Genomic DNA, 22,084 nt, shown 5'->3' with positions numbered 1-22,084 from the left:
ATGGATTGTAAATGAAACAACTCAGATGCAGTTGAACTGCAGACTTTCACCTTTAATTCAGTGGGTGGAACAAAAAGATTGTATAACAATGTGAGGAACTAAAGCCTTTTTTTAACACAATCACTTCATTTCAGGGGCTCAAAAGTAATTGGACAAATCAAAAAACTGAAAATAAAATGTTCATTTCTAATACTTAGTTGAAAACCCTTTGCTGGCAATGACAGGCTGAAGTGTTGAACTCATGGACATCAGCAGATTCTGGGTTTGCTCCTGTTTAATGCTCTGCCAGGCCTTTACTGCAGCCGCTTCTTTCACTTGCTGTTTGTTTGTGGCCTTTCTGTCCCAAGTTTAGTCTTCACTGTAGGATTAGGGTCGGGCGTGAGTCGAGAAATTCTTGAGCCGCACATCACTACATTGTTGCCTTACCGATGGTGTGCCAACGTTGGCCGAACCCGTGGGTATCAGTCCGGCCCGCAAATCCCTACAAAGCACTTCCCAAGCACTAAAAGGGGATATTGAGTTGTGTATAACTGAGCTGCTTCTTTCTCCTCGGTGTTGCCTGGGTTTCAGGTTTAGGCTAAAGAAAAGACACACAATGTGGACGATTCACATTCCTCCAGAAGACTGTTTTGTACAGAAAACTGGATCCACTCGTGTCTCAACAGCAGCAACAGTGTCAGTTTTCTGCAGAACATGTTCCTTCCTACTAAGGTACAGTCTGTTATTAGCACAAGTGATCCAGTGTATTATCTCTAAGACTTGGAATGTCCGTTGTGACGCCCTAAAGCTGTTGTGAGTGGAGAACAAACACACAAGTCTGTCACTATGATGATACTGCTGGTAAATTCTCTTGGCAAACTGGTTGAGTCAGTCTCTGCCTCAAAGTGCGTTTTCCCTCAGTACTGCTTCCAAGTGGCTGTCCGTTGCTTGCCGAGCCTGATAGTTCTGCTCTTTAAAGGGATACTGTCATGGGAAAAAAAAAAATTCAAAACACCTCAGTTATTAGTGCTACTCCAGCAGAATTCTGCACTGAAATCCATTTCTCAAAAGAGCAAACAGATTTTTTTATATTCAATTTTGAAATCTGACATGGGGCTAGACATATTGTCAATTTCCCAGCTGCCCCAAGTCATGTGACTTGTGCTCTGATAAACTTCAGTCACTCTTTACTGCTGTACTGCAAGTTAGAGTGATATCACCCCCTCCCCCCCCAGCAGCCAAACAAAAGAACAAAGGGAAGGTAACCAGATAGCAGCTCCCTAACACAAGATAACAGCTGCCTGGTAGATCTAAGAACAACGCTCAATAGTAAAATCCAGGTCCCACTGAGACACATTTAGTTACATTGAGAAGGAAAAACAGCAGCCTGCCAGAAAGCATTTCTCTCCTAAAGTGCAGGCACAAGTCACATGACCAGGGGCAGCTGGGAAATTGACAAAATGTCTAGCCCCATGTCAGATTTCAAAATTGAATATAAAAAAATCTGTTTGCTCTTTTGAGAAATGGATTTCAGTGCAGAATTCTGCTGGAGCAGCACTATTAACTGATGTGTTTTGAAAAAAAAACATGTTTTTCCATGACACGATCCCTTTAATCAAAATAAATACACATATTAACATAAAGCAACATTCTGCTGAGGAAAAAAAGGCTATGACAAGTAAAAACAATTCAATTCAATAGAAAATGTAATTTGTTCTTTAAAGTACAAGAACGGCTTTTCCACAAATACACAATGATGGGTTTGTCATTTTACTCTGTCAGCTGAAAACTGTCTCTAAACACATTCAATAGGGGGGACACAAGTTTACATAACGACGTAAACCATTTGTAAAGCAAAACAGCAGCTAAAAAGTATGTTCAGCATAAGCCTGAACTACTGCACTCGTTTGTACAAGGGGGTATTCTGCACTCTGAGGTGGGACTGAGAAAACCAATAGAATAGACTTGTGCTACTCACCAAGGTATAAAGGATGAGGGATCTCTGCAGTTTCTTTCTCCAGCATTTCCAGGCTCTTCTGTACAAAAATGCAACTTTTTTTTTTTTTTTCATTTTTACAGAAAATAATAACGGACTATAAAATACAATGAAAACATTTTTTCAGATGTTCTCCACCCACACTTCTAAAAAAGGCTTCATTTAGGACAATGCTGCCGAAAAGTCCTTGCCGTATACAAACTTTATTAGAAAGAAGCATCGGAGCATTATGGGAAAGACCCCGATACTCAGCAGCAGTTTATAGAGACGGATTATCGAATATAAACTGCCGTATCCAAGTAGGAAATAAAGGAAAGCATTCAAGCAAGACGAGACATTTACAAAAAATATTAAATATCTTATGATCTCAGTTTAGACTTTAACTTGAACACACAGGGGCACATTTACTAAGGGTCGAATATCGGGGGTTAATAAACCCTTGAATTCGACCCTCGAGGTAAAATCCTACGAATTCGAATATCGAATCCTACGATCGAAGGAAAAATTGTTTGATTGAACTTTTAAATCCTTCGATTCCAAATGGTCGAATAGTCGAACGATTTTTAGTTCGAATTGAAGGTCTAAGTAGCCTATTCGATGGTCAAAGTGCCCACAAAAAACCTTCCAAATTCGACGTTTTTTTTTACTTCGAATCCTTCACTCGAGCTTAGTAAATGTGCCCCTTATAGTAAAATATAAAATATCTTACGATCTCAGTTTAGATTTTAAATTGAACACACAGGGTACGGGCACCTCGCTACCAAGAAAATATGCAGCATCTGTTAGTACATATATTTTTTAATCCAAATAATTTCTAATTTGAATTGTTTTGACAAGAAATACAGTGCCATCAGATTTAAATGTTCCCATTAGATAGATGAATATCTATCAATCAGTAGATATTTAATTTTCATTTGATGGGCAGCTATGATCTAAAAGTACCTACAACATATTTCCGCAGTTTGCCAATATAAGAACCCACTTATACAAATCATATAAATTGGCTTATTTTTTTTTTTATTGGGAAACAATAATTGCAGCTCAACGTATTTAGTGACTGTTGATCAGACCTGCACAACTGCTTGGAGGAATTTTAGTCCATTTCTTACACGGAAAGTACCGGTCATGTTTGGTATCCCAGAATTAACGCCTAAGCTTTCACTTCGGGAGGAGCCCTCCGATACTTGGATGCCGCCAGGTCTTAAAGTGAGAGAACAAAGGTGAGAGTTCTGGGCAGACAAGGGAACCGTAACATGTGACAGGAAGGACGGGGAAAGAATATATGTAGTCGTGGGACAGGCCGGGTAACAACCAATCAGTAACAAAGTCAAGGCAAAGGTTGGTACAGGCAACCAATTAGCAGAGGTCAGGGAGTGGCAAAGGTCAAAGAATAGAAACTATCAGAAATAGACTTATGTTGGGCAAGGAAGAAAATGGACAAGGCACGGTTTAAAATATTAGAATTTTGTGCCAAACACAATGATGTCAGACGCTGCACTCCAAATAAAAGGGCACATCTGCCAATGAAGAAGAACATGGACATCCCCGCGAGGAGGGCGGCAGGCATCAGTCCCACTAGACCAGCGGCCTCCAACCCTTTTTGCCCCAGGGACCGGTGTAAAGCATGGTGTCAACTGATCACCGCGTCATATTCGGACGCACCAGCATCAAATCCAGGTCCGACATCGTCAAATTTTGGTGCGTTCACATCAAATTCAGCGTGCCTGCGTCAATTGCAGGCTTGGAGGCCCAGTTCAGGTATGTCTGTGGCCCGGCTATTGGGGAGCCCTGCACTAGACCATCAGATATTGTTACAGTACCCTGACACTTTCCTGCTAAATTTGCTGGTACAACTCAGAATTCATAGTTCCATCAATGAGAACAGTCTGTCCTAATCCAGAGGCAGCAAAGCATTCCCAAACCATTATCCTGCCACCATCGTGTTTCACAGATGGGATAAGCTTCTCTTGCTGAAGTTATTTTTTGAATTCTGACTTATCCTCGTGCTGTGTATCAATATTCTGTTTGGATCGTAGTGTTCTGCATGCAACCCCGCCATGCACGCCATTGTTGTTTATTGTTTTCCTAAAGGCAGACTCACAAATGCACACAATTGCCCCTCTGGGGTTCTTTGAGATCTCCCACAATGTTTACACACCTTTCTTTTGGTGTGATCTTTGTTGGTCGACCACTCCTGGGGGAGGTAACAAAGGTGCCGAATTGCCTCCATCTGTATACAATCTGCCTGACAATGAACCGGTGGAGTCCAAACTCTTTAGAAAAGTATTGCAACTTTTGGTAAGGTTCACTAAATGCTTTTGGTCCTCAGAAATTTCCTTTGTTGAGTGATGACTCGCTTCCATGAACCTTTGTTTTGACAACCTAGATATCTCTTCTTTAAGGCAGGACCTTCTGGCCTATTGTCCCTTTAATTGAGACACATGACTCTTAGGGCAGAGACACACGCCAAGATTCGGGGAGATTAGTCGCCTCGGTGACAAATCTCCTCTTCTTCGGGTGACTAATCTCCCAGAACAGCCTTCCCGCCAGTCTAAATCAATGGCGGGATGTCACTTGGATCGCTTCATTTTCCGAAGTCGCCTGAAGTTGCCTCACGAGGAAACTTTGGGCGACTTTGGAAAACAAAGTGCTCCGAGTGCCATCCCACCGGGGATTTAGGTTTTCAGGGAGATTAGTTGCCCTGCCCTTAATTTCCCCTTCAAATGAACTGAGAATTTTAGAGGTTCATATATTTTTGCCTCAGGGGTGCAACTACAGAGGAAGCAGACCCTGCGGCTGCAGGGGGCCCCATGAGGCCCTAATTCATATACAATTGCAGTAAACACTGGCAGATGTGTGTATTTTATATAAGTCAACCTGTAGACATTTTGGGGGCCTGAAAAATTATTTGCTGTGGGGCCCTGTAATATCTAGTTACGCCACTGTTTTGCCTCACACAAATATATAACTTTGAGCAATTTCCCTCAATTAATAAATGAAAAAGTAAAATGATTTGTTTTATGGTTTCTTTCTTGGCTCAAGCACAGAACTCTGCAGAACCTTTCATTTGAGTTGCAAAAAACTCTTGTAGGGGCTCAGAGGGATATTGCCTCCATTATCTTCTTATTTTCCTGCAGTCCTTTTCAAGAACCCTGTGCCTTAACCCAGTCCATCACGTAGAAATTACGTAGCCCAGCCCAGCCCAGCCCTAACCCAAGCTGCTGTTTTAGGGTAGAATTACACAGGCATTTTGAATCCGATACCTTCCGTTCTGACGCAACATGAGGAATGCACCGAATCTCAGTAAGTAATAGGAATGTCGGAAGTTGTCGCATCATGCATCTGACACGACACAACTGTTGCATGTGAACGCTGCATGTTGCTTCTTCATCCGACGTCGTGTCAAATGCACGCTGCAACAACGTCCGACATTCTGATTACTTAACTTCGATTCGGCACATCCGACATGACGCCTGCACTTCCCTGCATCGTGTCGGAACGGATTCAAAACACCTGTGTAGTTCTAGATGCCCATTTTATTTCCTAGTTTGAGCCCCTGAGGTTATTTCATAACACTCACTTGGGGCTTTCTTACATTTAAGGGGAGCATGAGTCTGCCTTTTTAAAGCTGATCTTCTTCATTCCCCACCCCATACAATTGGGAGAACCAATAGAAAATAACATCTGTTGTAGCCCCTTTTGTGGCTAGCAGCCCTCCTCCCTGTCTGTAAATTACACAAACACACATTTTTATACAAACAATAGCACACATACACTTTTTTGGGGGGATAGGGGTTTTCTGTATACAGGGACAAAACTCTGACAAGCAATGTTTGCACAGGAAGTAAAGTCTAAAATAGAATAAGGCTAGAAATGCTGTATTTTGTATACTAAATATAAACATGAACTTACTGCACCACAAGCCTAATCAAACAAATGATTTATGCTTTCAAAGTTGGCCACAGGGGGGTCACCATCTTGTAACTTTCTTATACATCTTTGCAAGACCAAGACTGTGCACATGCTCAGTGTGGTCTGGGCTGCTTAGGGATCGTCATAAATGATCAAAACAGCACAAGTCAAATAATATCTGCCAGAAGTCGATACAGCAAGACTGATTAATAATCAGAATATACAGACTGCACTGGGTCCTGTATTGTCATGTAATCTAATGTGGATTTTATAGTTTTTGTATTGTTTAATACAAACTTTCTCCAACTCTGCAGAACCAGTGGCTGCAGCAAAATAATCCTCCAAATAAAATCCCAGTTTATCTGTTTAAATCTGGCTCCATGATCTTTGTCCCTTCAGCTGGAGTTGGAAACAGTAAAGGGGATGTAAAGGCAAAAATAAAATCCAATACAAATCTCTACACAGTCGCCGACTGCCGACAGGGAAACAAACAAAGCTGCTTGAGTTCTGCATGGCTGGGAAGTAAGGCGGGGGCTCCCCCTGCTGTTCATAAGTATGATTGTTTCCCTGCAGAGCAGTTAGGGACCGTCTGACAATTCCTATCCACAGCAGTAAATGAAGGGAGAATTTCACTGCATACAGTCAGGTTTCTTATAAAACCGGTGCACATTTTTTAATTAAAGTATATTGGAGAAAGGTTTCTTTTTCATTAAAGAAAGTAAAAATGGTATTTTATTATTTTGCCTTTACATGCCCTTCAATAATGGTAGTTCAATCTAGACCTGGCAAAAATGACTGCCGCATAAACTTCCTGTGATGTTAACCAATACCTGGGCACTTGAATGGGATAGTGCTAGCAGGTGAGGACAAAAGAAACGATAGGATCCTAAACCAATGTTAAAACTTTCACCCTATAAAATACACACATCTGTCACATTTGTACCATCCACAGAGTTATTTTAAAGCAAATTTTGATTGAACAAAACTAACCAACCACAGTCTTGTGATGCCTCCACCTAGCTTTGTCTGGCTTTGGTGGGTAATTGTATCAATTGAAAGCCACCAACCTTCTGTCATTTCTTTTTCCATCCAGGACTTTACGATAAAAATGTAGCTACCCTGGGCTGAGGAATAAGAGACTCCGGTCATACTCTGGGCTGAGGAATAAGACTCCGGTCATATCCTGGGCAGAGGAATAAGAGACTCCGGTCATACACTTGGCTGAGGAATAAGAGACTCCGGTCATACACTTGGCTGAGGAATAAGAGACTCTGGTCATACACTTGGCTGAGGAATAAGAGACTCCGGTCATACATATGGCTGAGGAATAAGAGACTCCGGTCATACATTTGGCTGAGGAATAAGAGACTCCGGTCATACACTTGGCTGAGCAATAAGAGACTCCGGTCATACACTTGGTTGAAGAATAAGAGACTCCGGTCATACACTTGGCTGAGGAATAAGAGACTCTGCTCATACACTTGGCTGAGGAATAAGAGACTCTGGTCATACACTTGGCTGAGGAATAAGAGACTCCGGTCATAAATTTGGCTGAGGAATAAGACTCCGGTCATACACTTGGCTGAGAAATAAGAGACTCCGGTCATACATATGGCTGAGGAATAAGAGACTCCGGTCATACATTTGGCCAGGCCTGGATTTGTGGAAAGGCCACTTAGGCCCGGGTCTAGGGTGGCAGGATTTTAGGGGGGCGGCATTCTGCCCAACCACCCCACATTGGTCCAGATGATGAAAATCTGTACGAAAAAAGGGGAGGGGACAGGGGCGACAAACGGCAGTGGGCCTAGGAGCGCCCACTATGTAAATCCGGCCCTGCATTTGGCGGAGGAATAAGAGACTCCGGTCATACATTTGGCTGAGGAATAAAAGACTCCGGTTGTCAATTGTATGCTTTTTATTACAAATCCTTCTGCATCCCGTTTATTCCAACGACTACAGAAATTGCGATAATTACAGACTTTTTATTGTGGCCATAATAAAAAAATAATTCAGAATATAACAAATGTATTTAAGCAGCACACAGTATACAGCTCTGGACTCCAACATGCTGCTCTGCACCCTCACCTCATTGTGTTTGGTTGCAGCACAAACGTCTCACTTAAATAAAAAAACACAGAATTTTGCATGGGGGGGAAGCTCGGAGAAGTCGATGAAGCCTCCAAGCGATTAAAATAAGAACGATGAAACAGAGCTGCTGATTGTTTGTCATTGGCATATACACCGAATCCATTCTGTATTGCTTGTGAACGCTACCAAGAAATATAACTGAAAAATGTTAGAATACTGTGATTTCTGCACGTCTGCCCTTGCAGTTAATAACAGCAAATTTCGGCGGACTGTGACACAGATCAAGAACGTAAGGCAGTTTATCAATTACCAGTTATCAATGGCCACCGGCTTCTAGAGGCCACACCAACACATTGCACTGCAACTGTCAGAAAGCCCCGGAGCCTCTGGTGGTGTTTGGACACCTACACCAACCCTTTTTATTAACAGATTGTCTCCCAAGAATACAAAAAAAATTATATATATATATTTATATACGATATATATATTTTTTTTTTTTACAAAACATAAAATAGATATTGTATATACAATTTCATAGTCTCTATTTATGGCCACTGCAGTTGCCTTTATGGAAAACCAAAACACAGCTCGTTTGCCGTCGGCCACACTGTAGCAGCATTGCCAGAGGAGAAAGGTGAAACGTAACGCCAACTTGGTGGATGGTGTAAAATCGAAAATAGATTTTTGGTTTAGAGGAAAAAAACACCTGCGATAAAGTACAAACCAGCGAATTATGTTATTGATAGGGATGCACCGAATCCAGGAGTCGGCCTAATTCTTGTGCCTGGCCAAACCGCATCCACATATGTAAATTAGAGGTGGGTAGGGACTTTTCGTCACAAAAGAAGAATTTTTTCCACTTTTTCCTTTCCTACCCCTAATTTACATATGCAAATTAGGATTCTGTTCAGTATTCAACCGAAGCTTTCACCAAGCATTCGGTCGAATCCCAAATAGTGGATTATGTGAATTATCCACTATTGATGAACACTGGGTTTTGTTCAAGGTGTGGCAACCAATACACCAATACAGGCATAGACTAAAAATAGTATTCTACACCCCAAAATACACAGTGGATCTGAAGAGCGTTTCCTTAATAAATACGTATGCATAAAAAAGTCCCAGGTTTTCTTATACTTGGCTGGATATTTGATCTGTGCAGATATTACAGTAGCTCATTGTGCTGAGTCAAGGCCAAAGCTCTGCTGTGCAATACAGTAAGTAGGAAATAATGAAGGAGAGTATACAGAGGAGCCAGCCTCTGGGGAGCACCTCCTCACATCCACATCATTAGATTTCCCCATCATAGGAACTGTCGCAACTCTCGCTGCTGCTACTGTCACTGCTCTCGCTGTCACTGCTTTCCTTATACCGTATTCTTGCTTGTAATGCAGCCTGGGCAGCCGCAGCTCCATTCTGCCTTTGTGCCGCAGCTCCATTCTGCCTTTGTGCCGCAGCTCCATTCTGCCTTTGCGCCGCAGCTCCATTCTGCCTTTGCGCCGCAGCTTCATTCTGCCTTTGCGCCGCAGCTTCATTCTGCCTTTGCGCCGCAGCTTCATTCTGCCTTTGTGCCGCAGCTTCATTCTGCCTTTGCGCTGCAGCTTCATTCTGCCTTTGCGCTGCGGCTTTTTTCTCTTGTTCAGCGTGGCTCTTCATATGGGCGCTGCGGCTTTTCACTTTGAGGAATACCCTGTAAGAACATAAATATGGTACCTTGGTAAACTGCACATTTTAGACAATCGGGAACAAAAAAAAACAAAACAAAAGCAATGTCTACGCCAGGGATCCCCAACCTTTTGAACCTGTGAGCAACATTCAGAAGTAAAAGGAGTTGGGGAGCAGCACTAGCATGAAAAATGTTCTTGGGGTGCCAAATAAGGGCTGTGATTGGCCATTTGGTAACCCCTATGTGGACTGGCAGCCTACAAGAGACTCTGTTGGCAGTATACTTCGTTTTTATGCAATTAAAACTCGCCTCCAAGCCTGGAATTGAAAAATAAGCTCCTGCTTTGAGGCCACTGGGAGCAACATCCAAGGGGTTGGAGAACAACATGTTACTCACGAGCTACTGGTTGGGGATCACTGGTCTACGCTATGTTGTTTGAAGGTAGTAGGAACAGAAAGGAAGATGAGCTGAAGCAACTTCAGCAACTTATTTATTGCTGAAAAAAAAAATTAGCGTTTTTTTAAATATAAAATTTTGTTTCTTGATTTATTATACACTGAGTTTGGTCATTTCTCTACGAGACCAAACTGGAAATGATATAATAAACAGTGTGCTCCTACATCATTATACACATACCATTTATAACTTATGGTGATCTCTTTCTCCCCTTGCACACTGCCTATCCCTTGTCTAAAAACCTAGTGGAAGCAATTATTATTTCGTAAAATAATAATTTGTACCAACCCCCATCCCTTCTCCTCCCCAAGTGTTACCCCGGGCAAATGCCCCTAACGTTTTACTTACCCCTCGGTGCAGATTCGGGCATCGGAGTTTACGGGCGCCATCTTCTTCTCTTCAGAATGAAACCGGTATGGCAGCGCATGCGCATTTGGAGCAATTTTCTGTTTCGCGACAACTGCGCATGCGCCAAAACTCTTGCAGAAGCGCCAGTCTCATTACGAAGCGGCTGAAGATGGCGCCCGTGAACTCCAATGCCTAAATCTGCACCGAGGGGGTAAGCAAAAGTTAGGGGCATTTGCCTGGGGTAACACTTAGGCTGGGGGAGGATGGAGGGGGTCTATCTAGGGTAGGATTTTTTTAAGATTAGGGTTTAATTCTCCTTTAATTCTATTTCTTCTTACCATTTTTGTGAATGTAAAATATGTGGTTTCTAGGCAACGAGTCACAACGATCAACAAACATTGTCTTGGTGAACTTGGATTTTGTTCTCAATAGGTTCAGGGTAATTGTCACATTCACCTGTATGACAGGCAGTCACCCTCATTATTATGAAACCCTGTTTTTTATCCTCATATAATACGCAAAAGCCATGACCATCTATATATATATATATATATATATATATATATATATATATATATATATATATATATATATATATATATATATATATATATATATATATATACACACACACACATACATATCCTTATAAACGGTGAGTACTGATGTCATCAGTTATAAACAGTGGGTAGTGGTGTCATTTGTGTCACATGACACATGAAATGTGTGTATTATAATAAATAAAGTACCCCCAGTTGCAAAATATGAGGATATTAGAAGTAATCACTGAGTTCCTTGACCTGTATTAAAACACTCGGCCTTCGGCCTTTTGCTTTTATATGGTCATGAAACTCCTCAGTGACTTATAATATCCTTATATTTTACAAGAGGGGGTACTTTATTCACTATATAAATACAAAATACAATCATCATTCACTTTATTCTCACCTGCCACATTTTTTGCAAGGGAAAATGCCTTCCTGTTCAGGGGGCTTGTTTTGGACCGGAGGTTTGGTACCTTCTGGTGAAAACTTATTTCGTGGTCTCCTTTCTCTTGTTCTGGATGATTGATCTGCCATTCTTCTGTTGGACTCCTGGTTTCTCAGGATCAGAGTATCATTTATCTAAAGCAAAGTTTAGGTGACAGGTCAATGCTAAAGCATTTAGTGGCAGGAGTTAAACACCAATAAGATACAGGTATAGGATCCCTTATCCGGAAACCCGATACCCAGAAAGCTCCGAATTACAGAAAGGCTGTCTCCCATAGACTCCATTTTATCCAAATAATCCACATTTTAAAAAATGATTTCCTTTTTCTCTGTAACAATAAAACAGTCGCTTGTACTTGATCCCAACTAAGATATAATTAATCCTTATTGGAAGCAAAACCAGCCTATTGGCTTTATTTAATGTTTAAATGAATTTCGGCCAAATCCCCAATGAAAGATTTGGCCGAATACAGAAAGAAATCCTAATTTGCATTTGCAAATTAAGGGCAGGAAAGGGAAAAAGTGGAAAAATTATTTTTTCCGTTTTCGTTTTATTATCGCTCTGTTCAGCCCCTCTCCTATTCTTATTCAAGTCTTTGATTCAAACCACTGCCTGGTTTCTAGGGTAAATTGTACTCTAGCAACCGGATAGCTGCTGAAATTCCAAAGTGGAAAGCTGCTAAACAAAAACCTTGTAGTCATGTTTTTGAAAACATATGCACTTGGACAAATGCTCAATTACAGGTATGGGATCTGTTATCCGGAAACCCACTACCCAGAAATCTCCGAATTACGGAATGACTTTCTCCCATAGACTCCATTTTATCCAAACAATCCACATTTTTAAAAATTATTTCCTTTTTCTCTGTAATAATAAAACAGAACCTTGTACATGATCCCAACTAAGATATAATTAATTCTTATTGGAAGCAAAACCAGCCTATTGGGTTTATTTAATGTTTATCTAATTTTCTAATAGACTTAAAGAGATACAGTCATGGGAAAAAAAATTTTTCAAAACGCATCAGTTAATAGTGCTGCTCCAGCAGAATTCTGCACTGAAATCCATTTCTCAAAAGAGCAAACAGATTTTTTTTATATTTCATTTTGAAATCTGACATGGGGCTAGACATTTTTTCAATTTCCCAGCTGCCCCCAGTCATGTGACTTGTGCTCTGATAAACTTCAGTCACTCTTTACTGCTGTACTGCAAGTTGGAGTGATATCACCCCCCCCCCCTTTTTCCCCCCAGCAGCCAAACAAAAGAACAATGGGAAGGTAACCAGATAGCAGCTCCCTAACACAAGATAACAGCTGCCTGGTAGATCTAAGAACAACACTCAATAGTAAAATCCAGGTCCCACTGAGACACATTCAGTTACATTGAGTAGGAGAAACAACAGGCTGCCAGAAAGCAGTTCCATCCTAAAGTGCTGGCTCTTTCTGAAAGCACATGACCAGGCAAAATAACCTGAGATGCACCTACACACCAATATTACAACTAAAAAAAAATACACTTGCTGGTTCAAGAATGAAATTTTACTTTGTAGAGTGAATTATTTGCAGTTTAACTAGTGTAATGTAGAAATAAAAACATCATCATAAAAAATCATGACAGAATCCCTTTAAGTTATGGAGATCCAAATTATGGAATGATCCATTATCCGGAATGACCCAGGCCCTGAGCATTCTGGATAACAGGTTCCACACCTGTACTAATAAAACGGGACCAGAAAATGTGTATTGATCAATCAACGTTTCTTACTATTTCACTGGCTTCAAGAGTTTGGGTGACCTTGGTTGGAGGGGACACCCTCTCTTCCTCTTCTTTCTTCAGCTCATTAGAATGAACTTGTATCTTACTCTCCTCAAATCCCTTATTTGTCAACTCTTCTGCTCTTCTCTCTATTAGAATCTCCCTTCTGGGAGGGATAACAGGTGGCATTCGATGAGAGTTCTTTTGGAGAGAAAAGATTTTACAGTGGTTGGTATTTTCTGATCAAGCAAAACCATTGTTTTATTTCAGCAGACTGCTAAATATACAGTTGTGTTCAGAATAATAGCAGTCTGACATCACTGACCTGATCAATCACTGTATTTGGTAGCAATTCTATTACTACATGGCAAATAATTTACCAGTAGGTGTAGTAGAGTAATAGAAACCCAACAGACCCAACAGTCATGACCTGCTGCTGATTCTGTGTCATTGGATCATTCATTGAGGCTTGTTCCAAATAATAGCAGTGTTCAACATAATAATAGCTTGTTCCAAATAATAGCAGTGAGGAGTTTAATTAGTGACGTCATTCATTAGGTGACAGGTGTCAATTACAGCCCCTTATTTAAAGGAATTGTTCAGTATAAAAATAAAAAGTGGGTAAATAGATAGGCTGTGCAAAATAAAAAAAATCTTATATAGTTAATATGTATATAGGCTGGAGTGACTGGATGTGTAACATAATAGCCAGAACACTACTTCCTGCTTTGCATCTTTCTTGGTTTCCACTGATTGGTTACCAGGCAGTAACCAATCAGTGACTTGAGGGATGGATCATAATTGTTACTTTTGAATCTGAGCTGAATGCGGAGGATTAATTGAAAACTCACTGAACAGTTATGTCCTATGTAGGGTTGCCACCTTTTCTGGGAAAAAATATCTTTTTCCCCCTATTAAATTACATTCAATCATTATTTTTACCTGCCAGGCCAGTAAAATACCGGCCAGGTGGCAACCCTAGTCTTATGTGCCCCCCCTTAATGTTGCTGACTAACTCAGAGTTAGAGAGCTGAAAGGCAGGAAGCAGTGTTCTGTTCTGTTAAACATCCAGTCACTCCAGCCTTTATACATTACATTTTTGGCTAACTAACTATATAAGAAACATTTTTTTTCATTTTGTACAGCCTATCTATTTACCCAGTTTTTATCTTTAAACTGAACTGTTCCTTTAAGGAAAAAATGTGCATGCTGGTTAAAGTGCATTTCTCTCTGAGTAACATGGGTTCCAGACATTCCAGAAAGACAGCGTACGTTGATTAAAAAGTTGATTAAAGAGGTGAAAACATATAAAGATGTGCAGAAAATGATAGGCTGCTTGGCTAATATGATTTCGAATGGTTTAAAATGGCAACCAAAACCTGAAAGACGTGGAAGAAAATGGAAAACTACCATTGGAATGGATAGAAGAATAGCCAAAATGGCAACGACTCAGCCAATGATCAGCTCCACGTATACAACAGTTGATACGGAGCCCTCGATTTATTTAATAAAATCTTAATTTATTGAATGATTAAAAGCATAAATCCAGCTCATATGAATGTGATTAGTATCCCACGCTTGACGCGTTTCGTGGCGTCTCGCCGCTTCCTCAAAAGCATAAGATATCCAAACCCCTCATCCCAGTAGAAATCGTCACATTAACCCCACCCCATAAAATCAGTAACCATTAAGCTCCCACAAGAGGGTAATACAACAGAAGTCAAAGCAACACCTGGTGAGTAAATACGGATTGTGGAAATTATATTTACATTCAACCAGAAAGAAAATTTACATATATCTTAACTGCATACTTTACAAATCATATAATAATAATCATAGCAAAAATAGATAAAAAATTAGGTACTTATTACACCTCCATTTACCATTAAACAAGTAAAACGGTCATTTAAATATGATAATAAAGGGATTTGGTCAAGCCTCTATTCTGCACTCTATTCATATGAGCTGGATTTATGCTTTTAATCATATCCAATAAATGAAGATATGATTAATATGATGATCAATACATCGAGTGCTCCGTATGAACCATTGTATACTTGTATTCCTAATCGTCCAAGACCGGAGGCGTGAATACGTGGCAGCACAGGTGTAATCGGGACCCGTGGAACAGGTGAGTGCTCGCTAATTGTGTGTTTTTTGCTTAAATGATCAGCTCCAGGAAGATGAAAGAAGGAGTAAAGTTCCCTGTGATACTGTTACAATTAGAAGACGTCTATGTGAAGCCAAGGTATTGGCAAGAAGCCCCCGCAAAGTCCAATTGTTGAAAAAAAGACGTGCTGAAGAGCTTACAATTTGCCAAAGATCACATTGACTGGCCTAAAGAGAAATGGCACAACATTTTGTGGACTGATGAAAGCAACATTGTTCTTTTTGGGTCTAGGGGCCACAGACAGTTTGTCAGACGACCCCCAAACACTGAATTCAAGTCACAGTACAGAGTGAAGAGAGTGAAGCCGGGGGCACAAGCATCATGATATGGGGATGTTTCTCATACTGTAGTGTTGGGCCTATTTATCACATACCAGGGATCATGGATCAGTTTCAATCCATCAAATACTTGAAGAGATCATGTTGCCTTATGCTGAAGAGGAAATGTCCTTGAAATGGGGGTTCAACAAGACAACGACCCCAAACACACCAGTAAATGAGCAACATCTTGGTTCCAGACCAACAAGATTGACGTTATGGAGTGACCAGCCCAATCCCTGGACCTTAATCCAATTTGTGGGGTGTCCTCAAAAATGGTGTTTCTGAGGCAAAAGCAAGAGATGCAGAAGAATTGTGGAATGTAACAGGTTGTTGGAAGTTGGTGGACTCCATGTAACACAGAGGTGCAGCAGTTCTCAGAAACACTGATTATACAACTAAATATTAGTTCAGTGAGTCAAAGGAAAGCAAAATCTTGACACATTTTTCAGTTTATACAGTGAATGTTTGAGTTTGTAAAGAGAATGCACAAACTGCTATTTTAAGGAACAGCCTAATATTCCCTTTTTCTTCACTTTCTGTAAATGAATAACACAAATTTGGTAAATATTTATTTTTTTATATTGATTTGGAATAGAATGTGCAGTGTTCCCAATGTATTTGCATGCATGGAAATAAAAGCTATTATAAGGATTTTGAGCTTTATTCACTTTTTTTTTAAACACACTGCTATTATTCTGAATACTGTATATCTGTGTATCCAGCTATAGACAGGTGATCCCACTGGTGTCTAATAAAAGGGCAGCCAAGTTTGGGAGTTTTACTTTGAAAGCAGCTAGTAAGTTGCAGGTAAAACTTAGTCCCTTTGTAAAATGTATAATGAAGCAATAGAATTCTTAATGAATCAGATAAAATTGAGCGTAGGACTGGCCAGATATTGGATGACTGTGACGTAGTTGTTCAGCTTAAATATATTGCAATATATGGACAAACAATCCCTGTGTTGTTTAAAGGGGAAGGCATTTTTCAGTAGCAGTAGCACAAAATGTCTCTGTCTTAAATATATTGATAATGGGTTGAGTGCAGAGGACCTCTTATATACATACATATACACATATATACACGGCCTTCTCGTGAATTAATGGTGTATATTTATACCTTTATGTTAATTTCAGAATCTTCCCTTGGGTTTTTATCATCTGCCGCAGGCTCTGCATCTCCAAAGATTAATATTCCATTGCGGCCAATCTTCACCTGCTTCTTGTAGGTATAGTAGAACTCAACACACTGAGCCACGGTCTTTGTCTTTATCTGTAAGGAGCCAATAAGTGAATACAGAATTGTACGACAACTTTGTGCTTTTAGATATAAATTTAAAGGGGACCGATCACGTAAAAATTTCTTCCCCACAGGCGACGAGGTCTTATATAAAGTCTTCACTCAGGTTACGGAAACCAATAGTATGTTAATACGTTAACTCCCCTTACAATCGCTACACCTCCTGCACTTGGAAGGGCATCAACATTGGGGGCACTTGCATGCACATAATGAGTGAGTATCACATCTTGGGACATAAGAATGGGAGGTGCAACAGTTGACCTTAAATAATTAGTGACCTTGGGTACTCACTTACTATGCACATGCCCCAACATGGCAATGCATAGCAGGAGTTCCCTCCTGGGGCAGGCAGTGTAGCGCTTGAGAGATGGTTTTTAATAATATACTATTATTTCCTCTAACCAGAGTGTGGGTGCTATTAACTCACACCTCCAGCAGAAAAAACACTTTTTGCATGATAGGTGCTCTTTAAATGAATGGAGTTCATGTTTCTATTGAACATTATAAACAAAATGTGAGCCCTATACATACCAGTTTCTGTACCAGCAGAAAGTCTTTCTTGTAAATTGCCATTCCTTTGTTAAAAAGCCTTTTCTCTTCCACAGACCATCGGTCTGATCCTGTGTAGGTAATAATTATAAGGTTAAAGGGGAACTATAGTGAAAATAAAAAATGTAATATAAGCTTCAGCATACTGAAATAAGAAACAATCAATTAGAAATTCTGAAAATAATCAAATTTATCTTCACCATTTCTCTGTCAGCATCTGTTTCTCTTCATTCCCTCTTCATGCAGCAGCTGGGTGTCAGATGAATGATCCAATATATCCAAGATGTATTAAAATCACCAGACATCATGTCTCTCTACATGCAGGATTCGTGCAAACAGCAGTTATTTTGTTAGATTTTGTTTGTACTGGAATCAGTTATTTGAGTGATCTCTAATTCATCTGCTAGGAAAGGAAGCCCTCCTATAAGATATATTGGATCATTCATCTGACACCCAACTGCTGCATGTAGAGAGACAGATGCTGAGGAATGGTGAATATAAACTTGATTGTTTTAGAAACAATGCAGAATTTTTAATTGGTTGTATTTACAAAGTTTCTTATTGCAGTATGATGAATCTTTTATTAAAATTTCATTTTCGCAATAGTTCTCCTTTAAAGGGATCCTGTCATCGGAAAACATGTTTTCCACATCAGTTAATAGTGCTACTCCAACAGAATTCTGCACTGAAATCCATTTCTCAAAAGAGCAAACAGATTTTTTTTATATTCAATTTTGAAATCTGACATGGGGCTAGACATTTTGTCAATTTCCCAGCTGCCCCCAGTCATGTGACTTGTGCCTGCACTTTAGGAGAGAAATGCTTTCTGGCAGGCTGCTGTTTTTCCTTCTCAATGTAACTGAATGTGTCTCAGTGGGACATGGGATTTTACTATTGAGTGTTGTTCTTAGATCTACCAGGCAGCTGTTATCTTGTGTTAGGGAGCTGCTATCTGGTTACCTTCCCATTGTTCTGTTGTTTGGCTGCTGGGTGGGAAAAGGGAGGGGGGTGATATCACTCCAACTTGCAGAACAGCAGTAAAGAGTGATTGAAGTTTATCAGAGCACAAGTCACATGACTTGGGGCAGCTGGGAAATTGACAATATGTCAAGCCCCATGTCAGATTTCAAAAGTGAATATAAAAAAATCTGTTTGCTCTTTTGAGAAATGGATTTCAGTGCAGAATTCTGCTGGAGCAGCACTATTAACTGATTCATTTTGAAAAAATGTTTTCCCATGACAGTATCCCTTTAAGAAAGATCACATGAACAACAGAAATTACTTGTCTTTGGATGGATACAGACCTATATAAGGGAAAGTGCTCAATGATCAGTGAAATTAAACTAGAAAAGAATGATTCAGCACTGCCATAACCCTAGGAAAGGCATTACAGAGTGAAGCTGGCAAGAGTCATACTACTTCAATCTAAATGCAAATGGTACCTTCCAAAGTCAGCTGACAACTAGTTTTGAGCATAGACTAGTGGTGGTTAGGGATGGGTGAATTTTTTCGCCTTGTTTTGCCACAAAAATGACGCCCATAGACTTGTATGGCGTTGTGCGTCAAAATAAATAAATAAATAAAAAGACGCTCGTCAAAAAAAATTTCACCACGAATCAATATTTTTTTGAAGACCATAGACTTAAATGGGCGTCGGCGACATTTCGCCAGCGGCAAATTTTTATCGAAACGAAACGGGTCAAATTCGCCCATCCCTAGTGGTGGTCATGCCCTGTTCAACAAAGAACGAGCAGAAAAACCTTCAGCTTGTGCTTAGTCCTTATTCTGGGCCACTCACATCTTTGAGCACAAGGAAAGAGCATTTTGCACATCTTTTTTTAAAATTCCCACATGGGTTTTTACAGATTAACTTTTTAAGAAAAAAGTGTTTTTACGACATATATTCATATACATTTATACTACGCTATAGAGCTATTATTTTTTTTTGTTGGGGAATTGTTACAGAGAAGAAAACAGATTAGTAAACCTGTAATAATTGATAATTTCTCACAGACTTGTAAGAATTGTCACTGCTAGTTAAAAAAAACCCAATTATTAATAAATGTCTCCTATATAAGATGCAACTTTACATAAAGGCTAGAACTGGGGCAGAGGGCTTTGCATTTTATATGGCAGAACAATTAAACGGGGGCACTATTCATCAAAGCTCAACCCCATAACGGTGATCTGTAAGCTTGGGTGAATTTGAACCGTTTTGTGTCGCCAAAAATATGCACCGGTGAATTGTCGCTGACGCTCATTAAAGTATATGGGCGTCAATTTTTTTGACGCACGGCAAGGCGAAATAATTCGCCCATCCCTAGTGATCTGTTAAATAGTAGGGATGCACAGAATCCACTAAAGATTCGGCCAAATACTGATCCGAATCGGAATCCTAATTTGCATATGCAAATAAGGGATGGGAAGGGGAAAACATTTTTTTACTTCCTTGTTTTGTGACAAAAAGTCACATGATTTCCCTCCCCGCATATGCAAATTAGGATTCGGTTCAGCCGGGCAGAAAGATTTGGCCGAATCCTGCTTAAAAAAGGCAGAATCCTGGATTTGGTGCATCCATACTAAATAGCACACCAAGAAGTGTTTCAAAATCACCCATCCACTAGCCTACGGATAGACAACTTTAGAAACCCAAAAAAAAACAAAAAAAAAAACAACGTCTCCATCACCAGAATGCAGTGACCCAGACACTAAAGGAGTTATTACCTGAGTAATGATAGTCACAAAGAGGATGATTTCTAATTCGGCTGGGTTTTTTCAGGAGCAGCTTGGCCAGAGCAGCCTAATTAGGAGAAAGAAAAAAAAAATCAATAAAAATGATCTAATAACACAAATGTATTTTAACTCAATTCAGCATTGTTAATAGAAACCATAGGCCGCATACCAGTACATTTCCCTTGGTCTCATGTAGATAATGAAGTGTCAGCTCTTGATTGGTGCCTCCTCCTGGCAGGATACTGGAACAAGCCGCTGTAAGTAGCTCTTCCACTTCTGCACAATAAGCAACGGTTAAACATTATCCTTTATTTAAATAGCACCAGTAAGCTAAAGGGACAGTAACACCAAAAAATGAAAGTGTTTTAAAGGAATGACAATGTAATGTACTGTTACCCTGTACTGGTGAAACTGCTGTGTTTGCTTCAGAAACACTACTATAGTTTATATAAACAAGCTGCTGTGTAGCCATGGGGGCAGCCATTCAAGCACAGGATACACAGTAGATAACAGATAAGTACTACTATAGTTTATATAAACAAGCTGCTGTGTAACCATGGGGGCAGTCATTCAAGCAAAGGATACACAGTAGATAACAGATAAGTACTACTATAGTTTATATAAACAAGCTGCTGTGTAACCATGGGGGCAGCCATTCAAGCACAGGATACACAGTAGATAACAGATAAGTACTACTATAGTTTATATAAACAAGCTGCTGTGTAGCCATGGGGGCAGCCATTCAAGCACAGGATACACAGTAGATAACAGATAAGTACTACTATAGTTTATATAAACAAGCTGCTGTGTAGCCATGGGGGCAGCCATTCAAGCACAGGATACACAGTAGATAACAGATAAGTTCTGAAGAATCCCATTGTATACTACAGAGCTTATCGGTTATCCGACATGTATCCTGTGCCTTTTCTCCTTTTTCAGCTCTGAATGTCTGCCCCTCCCCATGGCCACACAGAAGATTGTTTATATACACTATAGTAGTGTTTCTGAAGCAAACACACCAGTTGTACTAGTGCAGCACAAAAGTAAATTACATTGACATTCCTTTAAATCGTGTACACTTTCATCTTTCGGTGTTACTGTTCCTGTAAGTGACCGTTTATCAGCAACAGGATTCTTACAATAATAAAACAAACATTGCGGCAAAGTAACCTAAAACTGATTAATCTACATTTTCTTTCATATATGACCATTACAATAACTAAAGATGTCTCATTTATACAAAGTAATAAGTAGGGATGCACCGAATCCACTATTTTGGATTCGGCCGAACCCCCGAATCCTTTGCGAGAGATTCGGGCGAATACCGAACCGAATCCGAACCCTAATTTGCATATGCAAATTAGGGGTGGAAAGGGGAAAACATTTTTTACTTCCTTGTTTTGTGACAAAAAGTCATGCAATTTCCATCCTGCCCCTAATTTGCATATGCAAATTAGGATTCGGTTCGGCCGGGCAGAAGGATTCGGCCGAATTCGAGTTCTGCTGAAAAATGCCGAATCCTGGATTCGGTGCATCCCTAGTAATAAGGTTCGTGGTTGGAATATAACAAACTTCCCGCACAGCTTTCCGAATAAAAACAACAATAAAAAAAATAAAATGAAAAAAACACTAAATATAATCTGTTTTACTTACTAGTTATTTTTGTTTCCGCAACTCACCTTTCCGGTGGCTGTTGTCAGATTCGTTCCACGGTTGCCACACAAGGTTTGCTTTATGCTCACGGCAAGGGGCTGAACTTAGGTCTCGAAGGTCTGGAATGTTTGCCTGGAACCGTGGGCCAATGTTTATACGCCTAAAATAACATC

The 22,084-nt window shown here is 40.1% G+C and overlaps 1 protein-coding gene across 3 annotated transcripts in view; it reads right to left on the bottom strand.

The window, feature by feature from the left end:
* Positions 1–7,789: 7,789 nt before the first annotated feature.
* The window catches only part of mideas.S (mitotic deacetylase associated SANT domain protein S homeolog), a 56,331-nt gene continuing 42,036 nt past the window's right edge, over positions 7,790–22,084 (bottom strand). For all 3 annotated transcript variants that reach the window (XM_041575285.1, XM_018232252.2, XM_018232254.2), the window contains exons 6-13: positions 21,938–22,071; positions 20,428–20,534; positions 20,250–20,325; positions 17,508–17,596; positions 16,797–16,949; positions 13,200–13,391; positions 11,394–11,569; positions 7,790–9,665 (exon numbers count right to left, since the gene is read on the bottom strand). In XM_041575285.1, the coding sequence (XP_041431219.1) occupies positions 9,266–9,665; positions 11,394–11,569; positions 13,200–13,391; positions 16,797–16,949; positions 17,508–17,596; positions 20,250–20,325; positions 20,428–20,534; positions 21,938–22,071 (1,327 nt within the window). In that variant the 3' untranslated portion in view covers positions 7,790–9,265. The remainder of the gene's footprint in view (positions 9,666–11,393; positions 11,570–13,199; positions 13,392–16,796; positions 16,950–17,507; positions 17,597–20,249; positions 20,326–20,427; positions 20,535–21,937; positions 22,072–22,084) is intronic.

Source organism: Xenopus laevis, chromosome 8S (genome assembly GCF_017654675.1).
Source record: "Xenopus laevis strain J_2021 chromosome 8S, Xenopus_laevis_v10.1, whole genome shotgun sequence".
Classification (NCBI taxonomy): Eukaryota; Metazoa; Chordata; class Amphibia; order Anura; family Pipidae; genus Xenopus; species Xenopus laevis.
Note: the sequence above shows the minus strand (reverse complement) of the source record. Positions and strands in the feature narration are given on the sequence as shown.